At 39.1% G+C, this 14,619-nt stretch overlaps 1 protein-coding gene across 1 annotated transcript in view; it reads right to left on the minus strand.

Annotated features, from left to right (window-relative positions):
- The window catches only part of ZYG11B (zyg-11 family member B, cell cycle regulator), a 71,097-nt gene that overhangs the window by 35,012 nt on the left and 21,466 nt on the right, over positions 1-14,619 (minus strand). The window contains exon 3 of the mRNA XM_045897680.3: positions 3,544-4,298. Within this exon, the coding sequence (XP_045753636.2) occupies positions 3,544-4,298 (755 nt within the window). The remainder of the gene's footprint in view (positions 1-3,543; positions 4,299-14,619) is intronic.

Here is a 14,619-nt window from a genome sequence, read left to right on the forward strand (position 1 = left end):
TTAAAGATTTCATTTATTTATTTGAGAGAGAGACAGAGAGAGCACAAGCAGGAGGAGTTGCAGGCAGAGTAGGCAGAGGGAGAAGCAGGCCTCCTCACTGAGCAGGGAGCCCGATGTGGGGCTCAATCCCAGGACCCCGGGATCATGACCTGAGCTGAAGACAGACGTTTAACCAGCGCCCCCAGTGATCTCTTAAAAAAAAAAAAAATTCTTTTAAAACAATGATTCTCAACTTTGGCTGGAATATTGCAATCACCTAAGGAGCTTTAGAAAATACTGATGCCTGAGTGCTACCTCCCTGTGGTTCTGATTTAATTGTTCAAGCTCCACAAGTGATTTCTTTTAATTAAAAATTTTTTGGGGCGCATGAGTGGCTCAGTCATTAAGCGTCTGCCTTTGGCTCAGATCATGATCCCAGGGTCCTGGGATTGAGCCCCGCATCGGGCTCCCTGCTCTGCGGGAAGCCTGCTGGTGTTCCCTCTCTCGCTGTGTCTCTCTGTCAAATAAATAAAATTTAAAAAAAAATTTTTTTTTTCCCCAGGGGTGTGTGGCTGGCTCAGTTGGTAGAGCATGTGACTTTTTTTTTTTTTTGGTGGGGGAGGAGGGGTAGAGAGAGAATCCCAAGCAGGCTCCATGCCCAGTGGAGAGACCCACGTGAGGCTCGATCCCACAACCCGGAAATCATGACCTGAGCTGAAATCAAGAGTCAGGTGCCCCTAAAGCATGTGACTCTTGATCTTGGGGTCGTGAGTTTGAGCCCCACGTTGGGTATAGAGATTACCTAAAAATAAAATCTTTAAGAAATAATAAATAAATAAATAAATAAATATTTCCCCCAGCTTTATCAAGATATAATTGACATATGTCATTGTGTAAGTTTAAGGTGTACAACATGATGATTTGATACATGTATATATTGGGAAATGATTACCATAAGGTTGGTTAACATATCCATCATTTCACATAATTACACTCCAGGTGATTTTAATTGTAGTCCAGGTTGAGAATCACTACTTCAATGTTTACAGAGGAGGAAACTAGATAATGATACCAAATAAAGTAGGTGTTTCATATGGTCAATATTTCAAAGTAATAACGGCTCCATTTGTGAAATCAAACTTGTTTCACAAAAAAGAATAAAATATAAAAAATAAAAAACAAAAAAAACCCCACAAACTTGTTTCACAGAGGCATTGTGAAATACAGATGTCCTACTAGTCTCAATTTTATAACTTAGTCTAATTCACTGGAGGGTCTGTTGGTTGTAAGAAGAAATAAGCAAAAACTGTACTGCTCTGGAATCATACCTATTATAGGATCTTTGCCTTAAGAATATTATTTAGCTTAACATACCAGGGACACATTCCTTTCATCCTTTAGGATGAAGGTCAAGCTCACCTCATCTCGGAAATTCTCCCTTAACTCCCAGCACACAGGGATTTCTTCCCCTTTTAATTTTTAGAATTCTTTACTATTAGACCAATTTGTTAGGCAGTTAAGTAACATTACAATAGTAATTTACGTTTTTATATTTCCTTCATCAACAAGCCCTGTGCTAAAAATCTGTTTTGTTCTATAACAAGTTGTTAAGTAAGGTCCTCACACTTCTTGTTGCCCTGCACCTGGCTTATGCGACCTTTCCAAGTCTGGCCCTGGTGCCTACTTTTCCAGCCTCATCTCATTGCTCTGTGACTTTCTACTGTTGAGCTCTAGCCACAGTGGCCTTTCTTTCAGTTCCTTGGATGTACTGTGCTCCTTCCTACCACACATATTTTGCATATATTATTCTCTCTGCCTGGAATGTTCTCTACCAAGCTACTCACCCTTAAGATCTCCACTCATTCATCAATTCTTCAGAGAAGCCTTAAATTAAGTCAAGTCTCTCTGTTAAACACTCTCATATATAATACTGCATTATCTTCTAGATTTTAGCACAATATAGTTTAAAGCCTATATACAGGCATGTATATATGATATACATATATATGTATGTGATATATATATTTAAGTATATGTGTTTATGTATATTTAAAGCACACGCACACACATTTGGCACATGGTATTTGATTGCTTGACTCCCTCACTAAATTACAAGCTCCATGAGGGCAAAATCATGTCTGTTTGGCCCCACCATCAAATCCCCATGCCCAGCACAGTGCCCAGCACTTGATAAAATATTGAATGAATAAAAAAGAGTAACTCAAAATCATTTTCTACATTCTATTTTTTAAGGTCTAAATTTACAAATAACCTAAGAACTAAGATGTTTATAAGATATTTACAACTAACCTTTCCTTCTCCTTTTTTGAATCTGTCATGATTACTCAAAAAAGATACCTTGCCTTTTGGGTCACAATATCCACTTCTAGGCCATCCCTGACTCTGCTCCAGGTAGGATCAAAGGATGCTTCTGCTTAATTAAGTGTAGGCAGTAGGGGGAAAAAATGGGGCTCTGGAATTACATGTAAATCCAAATGTTGGTTCTAACTGTAAATCATATAATTTTTTTTTAAAGATTTTATTTATTTATTTGAGAGAGAGAATGAGATAGAGAGAGCATGAGAGGGGAGATGGTCAGAGGGAGAAGCAGACTCCCTGCTGAGCACAGAGCCCGATGCGGGACTCGATCCTGGGACTCCAGGACCATGAGCCGAGCCAAAGGCAGTCGCCCAACCAACTGAGCCACCCAGGCGCCCTAAATCATATAACTTCTGAGTCTATGTTTCTCATCTGTAAAATGAGGCAAATACCTATCAATATAAGGCTTCTAGAGGATTCACAGTGTATATTAGAAAAATATTAGTTTTCCTTAAACTTGTCACAATTGTATCCTTCAAGGTCTGACTCAGATACCATCTTTTCCATCAAGCCCCAAATTCTCCAGCTGGAAGAAATTTCTTCTACTCATTACACTGATCTTTGGGTTTATAGTTATTTATGATTGTATCATCACCAAGACTAAGCTCCTTGAAGGCAGATCCTGTATCTTTTTCATCTTTGAATCCCAAGTACCAAGCAGACAAATTTAAATCATTAGGCATGAAACACCTTAAGAAAAGCAAAATTGCACCACTTCTACAGTAAAGATCTCCTTGGAGAACTTGACTTCCCAATGGATATCAATTCAACAAGGAGTATCCTTAGTTTTTTAAAGTGACCAATTAGAAACGGTATGTTACAGTGGTTCAAAATATCTAAATATTACCATCATGAAAACTATCATTTATCCAAGGCCTACTACGTGACTTGCACTTTACATATACAATTATTAATCTTTAGAAGAATTCTGTTAGATAGAATATCTGTTTTATAAATAAAGAAATGGAAACCCAAAAAGTTACATCCTTATCTTGGTCTGGGTCACAAAGCAAGCAAGCTAGGATATTAATTGGGATTCTCTGACTCTAAAGCAAGCCCTTTCCACTATACAACGCCGTTTTTCGCAGACATGTTCCATATATTGTTAGACATTCATCTTAATGGAGCCTTATGCAGCTAAGACATCGGTCAGCCTGACAAAATAATACATTTTAAAAGTCTAACCTTCAAATGTCCTTCACCGGTGAGGAATTCAGAGTAACCTGCATCAGTGGCCAGCAAACCTACAAACTGCATGCTGGGCCGTTGTTGTATGAAGGCTTCAACAGCTTTATCTGTCACGTGCTTTCTCCCAGAAACATCTAGGGAGACAAGGTTGGGTAGGATATCCTTTTGTTCTAGTAAGCGAAGAGCTATGTCTGATGTAAACTGTTTGTCATCTGAAATATCAAGATGATTCAGATGTTTTAGTTCCCGAACAACATCCAGTATCTGGGTAGTTGTCATTTTTAAACATTTCAAGTGGTGCATGGTTAGAGACTTGAGTCGGTCTTTGCAGGCCAGCAAAGCTGTGATGTCTGTGATTGAGGTGTTAGAAATATCCAGGCTCTCTAATCTTGGCAATGAGGCAACTTCAGCGAGGTCTTCATTGTAAAAGAGAACATTGGTAATGCTTAATGCTCGAAGGCCAGAAAGCCGGCTGAAGCACCGCTCATAAGGATCTTCGAGGGAAAGAGTTAATGAGTTCAGCACGAGGCACTGGAGATTTTGCTGGATCCATTTGTTACTGCCAAGCCCACTGATGATGTCTGTAATCGTGATGTCTGCATTCACACCTGTAGCATCAAGTTCCACTAACTTGTGATGGCAGAAAGCTTTCCGGAAAGCAACAGCAGAGATCTTGGCTTTCCGAATGCAAGCACGCTTTAAGCGCATCTGGTTGCCCCTGAAAATACCTACAGTTCCATCATTCAGTAGACCTGGAAAAAAATAAGCAGCACTTTAATTTCAAAAGATAATTAAAGAACAGCTAAAATTTCCAGCACACTTTACATCTCCAAAGCACACCCATGTAAAAATATTTCATTTAATATACATAACAATTCCATGACGTAAGAATATTATTATTACAACTTATAGATGAGTAAACTAGGGCTGAGAAAAGTGGCTTTCCAAGATCATGGGGCTAGTGAGTGACTATGGTAGATATTGCAGATATTCACTAACATCTGGTTCTACTTGTCTTCCTGGACACGCAGACAGCTACATTTCCCAGCCCATCCTTGGAATTAGATGGGGCCATGTGCCTAGTTCTGACCAATGGCCTATAGGCTGAAGCACCTGAGAGCCAGTGCATGATTTCCTACGCTACCTTTTCCTGCTATGACAAATAAGGAGTCTTCAAGTTCTAGACAGTATAGATTTCTGAGAGTAGAGCCTCCATCAGCTTGGCAAGAGTGACCATGGAGCAGAGCCCTCCATGGACTTGCAGCATTTGAGTGAGGTATAAACAAACTTTATGTTAAGCTATTGAATTTGGGGAATTAATTTGTTACCAATACATTACTAGTCTATCCTTCAATTTCACTATAATACATTATTACACACACAAACATATATATACACACATATATTTAGCACATACATATCTACATTGAGATCACTGGCTAGATCTAAAATCTTATTAAAAGGATCTAGAGGTTATAGTCACTTTCTGTCACATAAATTCAAATAAAGTGGATACAGGAACCTCTTAAAGTCCCTTAGAGATCTACCCGACTAGCAATTAATAGTGCAAGAAAGTATATGATGCTTTGGAACCACATCAATCTCAACCATATCACCATATCAATGAAATATTTCCTGTGAAAGTAACAGCCATGCCAATAAAAGACAGCCTAAGAACAGTCTAGGGTGAGTGAACAGTTAGGACCAGGTAAATAAATAGCCTGGAGTCAAGGGAAGAACTCTAAGCGGCACCTCTGGAGACTCATACTAAAGATACAGCTTGGGCTGCTAGCTTAGTCACCCTTATATTAGAACTAAAGTATTTTTTTAAAGGGAACACTGCTTTCTAGTGGATTCTGCAGACTTATTCGTGGTTAAAGAGTTAAAATCGGGGCGCCTGGGTGGCTCAGTTGTTAAGTGTCTGCCTTCGGCTCAGGTCATGATCCCAGGGTCCTGGGATCGAGTCCCACATCAGGCTCCCTCCTCGGCGGGAAGCCTGCTCTCCCTCTCCCACTCCTGCTGCTTGTGTTCCTGCTCTCGCTCTCTCTGTCAAATAAATAAATAAAATCTTAAAAAAAAAAGTTAAAATCAAGAAAAACCTTTACCTGTCACAGTGGACAAAAAGGATTATATATTAGGAACTCCATTATTCTAGAGCTATACTGTCCAAACCAGTAGTTACTAGCCACACACAACTACTGAGCACTCGAAATGCAGATAGTCCAAACTGAGGTATGCTGTAAGTGTAAAATATACAACAGATTTTGAAGATTTAGTACAAAAAATGTAAAATATCTCATTAATAACTTTCATATTGACTACATGTTAAATGGTATTTTGGATACATTGGGTTGAATAAAATTATGAATTAGTTTCACCAGTTTCTACTTTTAAAATGTGGCCACTAGTAAATTTAAAATTATATATGTGGGGGTCCCTGGGGTGGCTCAGTCAGCTAAGCGTCTGCCTTCAGCACAGGTCATGATCTCAGGGTCTTGGGATCGAGCCCTGTGTTGGGCTCCCTGCTCAGTGGGGGGCCTGCTTCTCCCTCTTCTCCTCCCCCTGCTTATGCTCTCTCTCTCCCTCTGACAAATAAATAAAATCTTAAAAAAATAATAAAATAAAATTATATACGTGCCTCACATTTGTGGCTCATGTTATATTTCTATTGGGCAGTGCGGTTCTAGAGATAGTCTTAAAATTCTATTTCAGGGGAGTACATTTCATAGTAAGGTTCCAGCCATTGAACAGTTATTAAACAATTATTATATGTCAAACACTATCAAATGTGTATACAAAGAAAATTAAGACATGCCCCCTATACTCAAAGAATTCAAAATTCCACGGAGTGAAAATCTCAAACAGTGTAACAAAATGAGATCTATGTTGTATCAGAGTCAAGTACAAAGTACCATGGAAACAAAGAAAAAGAAGCAACCCATCATTCCTGAAGATCTAGAAAGATTCAACAGCAGAGGTAATCTTTGAGTAAGTCCTTCGAAGATGAAGGAAAAATTCAAGGATGGAGAAAGAAGGGTTGTATTAAAGGAAGAATAAATAGCATAAACAAAGCCTTAGCATACATATATCAAATCATGTTGTACACCTGAAACTAATATGTTATATGTCAATTTTATCTCCATTTTAAAATGCCCCCCCAAAAGGCCTCAGAGATGTAAAAGCACAACACATAGTTAGAAAATGGCAAGTAGTTCTACATTGCTTGAACGTGAGAAACAGGCAGAGCTATAAGATGTTTCCCTGATAAAGAGGGGAAGAACATTAGTAAAGACCTAGATATGACTGAGAACATGATGCAATCCCGGAGATTTAAGCACGCAAGTGCGGAGAGGCAAGAAATGAGGTGGGAAGGTAAGTTAGGGCTAGATAACGCTGAAAGATAAAGGGAAGAAAAGCAGATCAGCCAGGGACCTTGGGACCCCAAAAATGATATGGTGAGGTTCCTGAGTTTTTTTCTTGCTCCATATATCCCAGACTTAAAGTTGAAGAAGTTGGTAACCCAGAAATGCTGAGAAGCGGAGACAAAAAAAAAACAAAAACAGGGCGCCTGGGTGGCTCAGTTGTTAAGCGTCTGCCTTCGGCTCAGGTCATGATCCCAGGGTCCTGGGATCGAGCCCCGCATCGGGCTCCCTGCTCCGCGGGAAGCCTGCTTCTCCCTCTCCCACTCCCCCTGCTTGTGTTCCCTCTCTCGCTGTGTCTCTCTCTGTCAAATAAATAAATAAAATCTTTAAAAAACAAAAAACAAACAAAAAAAACAGCTCCAAAAAAAATCATCTCATTGTAGCTAAAGAACCAGGAAAAAAGTTTAGCAAGACAGAAAACTTTTAGACAAGAACTACTTTACTTCAGCCAAATACCACAGAAAAGACTGTGGTCCCACCCTCCCCCATACCAGCAAATGCCATGAGGGGAGCCTAGACTTTTACCCTTGCTAGCTTTAACTAGTTGCTCCAATCTCCCCACAGGGAGGTGTTAGAGAAGTCTGAGTAGGGAGCCAGGATTTTCATCCATGTTGGGCGGTAAGAACCACTCTTTCCCCTATGATGGCAATGGATACCATGTGGGGAGCCTGGACTTTCACATTCATTTGGCAGTAATGAGGTGCTCCTCCCTTTTCCTACTGGGTTGGTCTCAAACAAAGCCTGATGAAGAATCAAGACTTTCACTACTGCCCAACAGTAATGAGGCCACCTCACCCCAACATGGTATCAGTGGAGGCCAACTGGGGAGAGAAATGAGGTATTCACACCCCTCTCAGCTAGGGAGATATCAACAGAATCCTAGTGGGGAACCAGAATGCCATTCCCTGCATAACAATGATGAGAAGTCCCATATCTTGGGTGTCAACAGAAGTCAAGTGGGAACCAGAACATTTACCCCAATCTGGCAATAACAAGGCAGTGCCTCTACCTTCCCCTGCTGGAGTGGTGTCAGAGACACAAACCAAAACAGAAAAGTCTCCTAATATCCTAAATGTCCAGATTTCAATAAAAAATCACTCGTCATACCAAGGATGAAAAAAAGAAAATCTATAGATGTCAACACTGAGATAACAGAAAATGTTAAAATTATTTGACAGATTTTATTTTTTTGAAGATTTTATTTATTTATTTGTCAGAGAGAGAGAGAACAAGCAGGGGGAGCAGTAGAGGGAGAGGAAGAAGCGGGCTCCCTGCTCAGTGGGGAGCCTGATGTGGGGCTTGATCCCAGCACCCTGGGATCATGACCTGAGCCAAAGGTAGACACTTAACCAACTGAGCCACCCAGGCGTCCCTATTTGACAGATTTTAAAGAAGCCATCATAAAAATGCACGTGAGCAATTATAAACATGCTCAAAAGCAATAAAAAATAGAAAGCCTCAGCAAAGAAATAGAAAATATAAAGAACCAAATGGGGCACCTGGGTGGCTCAGTCAGTTAAGTGTCTGCCTTTGGCTCAGGTCATGATCTTTGGGTCCTGGGATTGAGCCCTGTGCTGGGCTCCCTGCTCATCGAGTCTGCTTGTCCCTTTCCCTCTGCCCTTCCCCACCCCCACTCGTGCTCTCTCTCTCAGGTAAATAAATAAAATCTTAAAAAAAAAAAAAAGAAGAAGAACCAACTAGAAATCTTAGAACTGAAAAAAAAATAATGGTTGGGCTCAATAACAGAATGGAAGGAACAATAGAATCAGTGAACTAAAAGATAAAACAATAGAAAATACCCAAATTTAAATAACAGGAAAGAAAAATAGACTGAAGAAAAAAAAAAAAAAACTGAACAGAGCTATTTGTGTCATTGAAGTCCCAGAAGAAGAGAAAGAGGGCAAGGCTGAAAAAATACTTGAAGAAATAATGGCTACCTATCAGAATGACTCAAACAGTATTAATAGCAAATGCTGGCAAGTTTGTGGTGAAACTGGATCAGTCATATATTACTGGTAGAAATATAAAATGGGACTGTGACTCTGGAAAACAGTTTGGCAATTTCTTAAAACCTAAACACGCAACTACCATACAATCCTGCAATAGCATTCCTGGGAATTTATCCCAGAGAAATGAAGACATATGTTAAAACAAAACCTTCAAATGAATGATTACAGCATTATAAGATTCATAATATATTATATTATATTCATAACAGCTAAAAACTGGAAATTCAGATGTCCTTCAGTGGATGAATGTTTATACAAACTGATATACTCTGAAACATGGGCTACTCGGCAATAAAAAAGAATGGACTGATAAACACAACAATCTGGATGAATCTCCTCAGAATTATACGGAGTTAAAAAAGCCAACTCCAAAAGGTTACATACTGAATGGTTCCATTTACATAATATTCTTGAAATGTCAAAATTACAAAAATGGTTGCCGGGGATTATGGAGAGGGAAGGGGCAGGAGAGAAGTGAAGGTGGCTATAAAAAGACAACATGAAGGATCTTTGTGGAGACAGAAATCTTGACCATACATCAACATCCTGGTTGTACTACGGTTTTACAAGACACTATCACTGGAGAAAGAGGATCTCATCTAAATTATTTATTACAACTCCACGTGAATCAACAATTATCTAAAAATACAAAGTTTAGCGGGACACCTGCCTGACTCAGTTGGTAGAGTGTGTGACTCCTGATCATGGGGTCATGAGTTTGAGCCCCATGTTAGGCATAGAGAATACTTGAAACAAACAAACAAACAAACAAATCTTTGGAGGCACCTGGCGACTCTTGATCTCAGGGTTTTAAGTTCGAGCTCCACATTGGGTGTAGAGATTAGTTAAAACTAATATCTTGGGGTACCTGGCTGGCTCAGACAGTGGAGCATGCAGGTCTTAATCTCTGGGTCATGAGTTTAGGCCCCATGTTGGGTTTGGAGATTGCTTAAATAAATAAACTAAAAAAAAAAAAATCTTGGGGTACCTGGGTGGCTCAGTCAGTTAAGTGTCTGCCTTCTGCTCAGGTCATGATCCCAGTGTCCTGGGACGCAGCCCTGTGTCGGGCTCCCTGCTCACTGGGGAGCCTGCTTCTCCCGCTCCTCCCCACTCTTGCTCTATCTCTGTCGTTATTTCTGTCTCCCTTTCTCAAATGGATGGATAAAATCTTAAAAAAAAAATCTTTAGAGGTGCATGGGTGGCTCATTGGTTAAGTGTCCGACTCTGATCTCAGCTCAGGTCTTGATCTCAGGGTCGTGATTTCAAGCCCCGCGTTGGGCTTCATGCTGGGCATGGAGCCTACTTTTAAAAGAAATCTTTAAAAACAAACCAACAAATACATAAAACCAGGTTTAATTAAAAAAAAAAAAGATCACTCTGAGGAAAATTGAAGGCGTGCTGACATGGAGTTAATTCCATCTGATGACTTCAATTTTCTTGCTTAGAGTAAATGGGAGAAAGTCTGAGAAGAGCAAAGAATATCTGAAACAATTATTAGGAGCACTAAGTAGCTGATCAGGGAAATGCTCAAAAACTCCTGGGTAGTGCTGAGAGGCCCCATCTTTATATTACTGACTTGACTCTTCACCATTCAGGTCTCAGCCTAGTTACTGCCTCCCCAGAGAAGCTATCTCTGACCATGCAATCTAAAGTAGATGCCTTCTCTTTTTATGCTCTATGACAGAATTGTGTTTTTTCCCTCAGAGAACTGATCACAAGTTGTAATTCCATATATGTTTGTTTGCTCCTTAACTACAGTTAAGAAAGAAATAAGTTCCATTGAATTATATGATCCATGAGAGCAAGATTCCTGTGTACACTCAATACCTAACGTAATGCCTGGCACACAACAGGTGTTTGATAATTTTCTTCTTCTCTGGTTCTTCCTTCCCATACATTTTACTTCTATTGGGCCTCTTCGGAACCCACTAGTAACTCCTTTCACACATACATTAAGGATCTTCTGCTAAGGACCCTTGTACAAACGAAAAATGGAAACAGATCCTGAGTTAGGACTAATGTTTTCCTATTCACACCACAAAATATATTTACACATTTTAAAAAAGATTTTATTTATTTGACAGGGAGAGAGAAAGAGAGAGAGACAGCACACAAGCAAGGGAAGTGGCAGGCAGGAGAGGGAGAAGCAGACTCCCTGCTGAGCAGAGAGCCCAAAGCAGGGCTGGATCCCAGAACCCTGGGATCACGATCTGAGCCAAAGGCAGACACTTAACTGACTAAATCACCCCAGTGCCCCTATTTACACATATTTTTTAATGTTAGTTTTGTCTTTTACAGATGAAACTTTAGACTCTTCAGTTAATTAAGACTCATTTTAATCTTATAGTGACTATCACAGTGCATTACAAAATTTGCTCTCAAATTTTGATATCATACACATACATGTAGTAAAACAGGTTACTCCTGGCCTCTCTGGGTCATTCTACATTAAGTAAATGTTTCTAGTAACTAAGTTTAAGTCTCTACATTTAAGAGTAATAAAATTAAAAGAGCAAAGAATTTTAAAAAGAGCATGAGATCTAGATATCAATCCTATGTTAAAATCCTGGTTTCAACATTTATTTGCTATTTGACACTAGACAAATTATTCCACAAGTCTAAGATTCCTTATCTGTGAAAGGAAGACTCCTTATCTGTAAAAGGTAAGATTCTTTATCTGGGGTGCCTAGATGGCTCAGATGGTTAAGCGTCTGCCTTCGGCTCAGGGCATGATCCCAGGGTCCTGGGATGAGTTCTGCATCGGGCTCCCTGCTCAGTGCAGAGCCTGCTTCTCCCTCTCCCTCTGCCATTTCCTCTGCTTGTGCTCTCTGGCTCTATCTCTCTGTCAAATAAATAAATAAAATCTTAAAAAAAAAAAAAAAGATTCTTTATCTTTTGTGTGCCAGGCACTATGTTAGGTATTGAATAATTATATTTCCCTCACAGGGACTGCTGTGAAGATTAAATAATATATATAAAAATAATTTTGTAAACTGAAAGCACTACACAAATGTCATTACTATATCTGAAGGAAATCTTTCTAGATTATCTTCCCCTTCTTTCAAAAATAAACATACTGAAGAATCACCTTTTTTTTCTTTTTTTTTTTTTTAAAGATTTTATTTATTTATTTGAGACAGAAAGAATGAGAGAGAGAGAGAGCACATGAGAGGGGGGAGGGTCAGAGGGAGAAGCAGGCTCCCTGCTGAGCAGCGAGCCCGATGCGGGACTCGATCCAGGGACTCCAGGATCATGACCTGAGCCGAAAGCAGTCGCTTAACGAACTAAGCCACCCAGGCGCCCTCACCTATCTTTTTTCCATGACCAATAATTGTACTTGCTACAATGTATTTAAGCTAAATCTTCCTTTACTGTCATACTATCCACCTGGGTTGTTAGTCTGCAGCCTGTGCCCTTCAGATTATTAATTCTTAATTTGTTATGGTTAAAGAACCAAGGTAATTAGAACCATGTACATTTAAGAATATGCTGCAGGTTATCTACACTGATGTGGGTGCTATCCAGATATATCTGTGGGAGGAGGTAAGCTTAGTATCCTCCTACGCTATCATCTTTCTCAGTACTCCCATTTAAGAATATGCTCTAAATGAGGGTTCCTCAAGGGCTTTTTTTTTTTTTAATTTACTAGAGAGAGAGAAAGAGAGCAAGACAGAGAGAGAGCATGAGCAGGGAGCAGAGGAAGAGGGAGAAGCAGACTCCCTGCTGAGCAGGGAGCCAGATGCGGGGCTCAATCCCAGGACCCCAAGATCATGACCTGAGCAGAAGGCAGACATTTAACCGACTGAGCTACCCAGGCATCCCAAAGGCTTCTTTCAAGGACTAAAGTACAGAAGCCTAAATGCAAGGATTTTGCCCCAAAGCATTTTTTATTTCTTTCTGGTTTAGGCTATAGACAGCTGAGGTGACCAGCAATGTGACCTCCAGAGAAGTGGGGTACGGCTCGGGGAATATAAGTCCTTAGTCACCTAGAAAGTCTAGTTGACTGTTCAAGGATGCAATCCATTATGTTTCAAAAGGTATTACTCTTTTTTTTTCCCCCAAAAGGCATTACTCTTTTCAATTTAATCCCAAAACAGAAGGCTAAATATGTCAAGGTGCATCAATTTAGATTAGGTACACAATATAACACAGAGGCATTACATTAGATGGCAAATATCTTATTCTGATTCCTAGCTCTTAAACACACACTTCTTGGAAAACTTTTAGCACCATGACACAGAATAAGCAATGACTATGACAAGAGAATCAAAGATCCCAGTAAGTAAAACTCTTTAGCACTGGGCTTATTTTAATAAAAACTACTACCAATACCATTACTCCTTTGAATTGGGAAAATAAGAAAAAAATTTGAATGTAAGTAAGTTAAGATTTTCTAAAATCATTATGTTATTAGAAAAAATATTATCAATTCTAAGTGTTCATAGAACTTTTTTCCATTTTATTATGAAAATGTTCAAATACACAGAAAAATTGATGGAACAACTTTTTAAAATTGTGACAAGAACTGGCAGTATGTTCTTTTGCATATTGTCAGTAGTATCTACTCTTTTTTGTTTTTCAATTTTTTATATTTTCATTATTATCTATCTTAATCTACATCTGACAAATTCATAAGTTGAATTTCAAACTTGTCATGTAACATACAACACAGCCTAGAAATACTATAAGGCTTTTTTTCACAGATTGCTTTTTTAATTTTTATTTTTACTACTGAAGTATAGTTGACATACACTGTTATATTAGCTTCAGGTAAGTACTATCTACTCTTGTCTCTTTTGCAAAGAGATTAATTCAGAACAGTTTTTGGGGAATGAGGCAGGAAATAACATTGGGGTAATACAAATGGGGACAGCAAGTTATTTCTCTGACCCTCAGTTTCCTCATCTTGAAAAGAAGAGGTAGAAAACACATTCTGATGACACTACTCCGGAGGGTAATTTTTAGTTACACTTACTTAAAAACTACTTCCATTATTTTACCCATATAAAGCATTTGCCACAGAGCTAGTATATAATAACAAGTATCTAATAAATGTTAGCTGCTATTATTAGCTATCAGTAGTTATAGTTCAAAAAGAATCTATATAATAACAAGTATCTAATAAATGTTAGCTGCGATTATTAGCTATCAGTAGTTACAGTTCAAAAAGAATCTGGCAAATTAAGACGTTATTTATTTATTTTTTAAAGATTTTACTTATTTATTTGACAGAGAGAGACACAGCGAGAGAAGGAACACAAGCAAGGGGAGTGGGAGAGGGAGAAGCAGGCTTCCTGCAGAGCAGAGAGCCCGATGCAGGGCTCGATCTCAGGACCCCGGGACCACGACCCAAGCTGAAGGCAGATGCCCAACGACTGAGCCACCCAGGCGCCCCAAATTAAGACTTTAGTTAACATTTACTTTTTTTTTTTTAACATTTACTTTTTTGATTTACAAGATTAGTTATATGTATATATATTTAAATTGAATATGTTGGGCATAGTCATTAAATTGAGACCAGAAAGAAATGAAAGCACTGACATAATCTCTTAAATTATTGTGCAGCTTTGTAAGGGACCTTTAACTTTACCATATGTAGTACCTATTGATATTAACCCAGTTCCTTTGGCAGGCTGAATTCA

This window comes from Mirounga angustirostris, unplaced genomic scaffold, assembly GCF_029215605.1.
Source record: "Mirounga angustirostris isolate CCGP_5_RB_7025 unplaced genomic scaffold, mMirAng1.0.hap1 SCAF_4, whole genome shotgun sequence".
NCBI lineage: Eukaryota > Metazoa > Chordata > Mammalia > Carnivora > Phocidae > Mirounga > Mirounga angustirostris.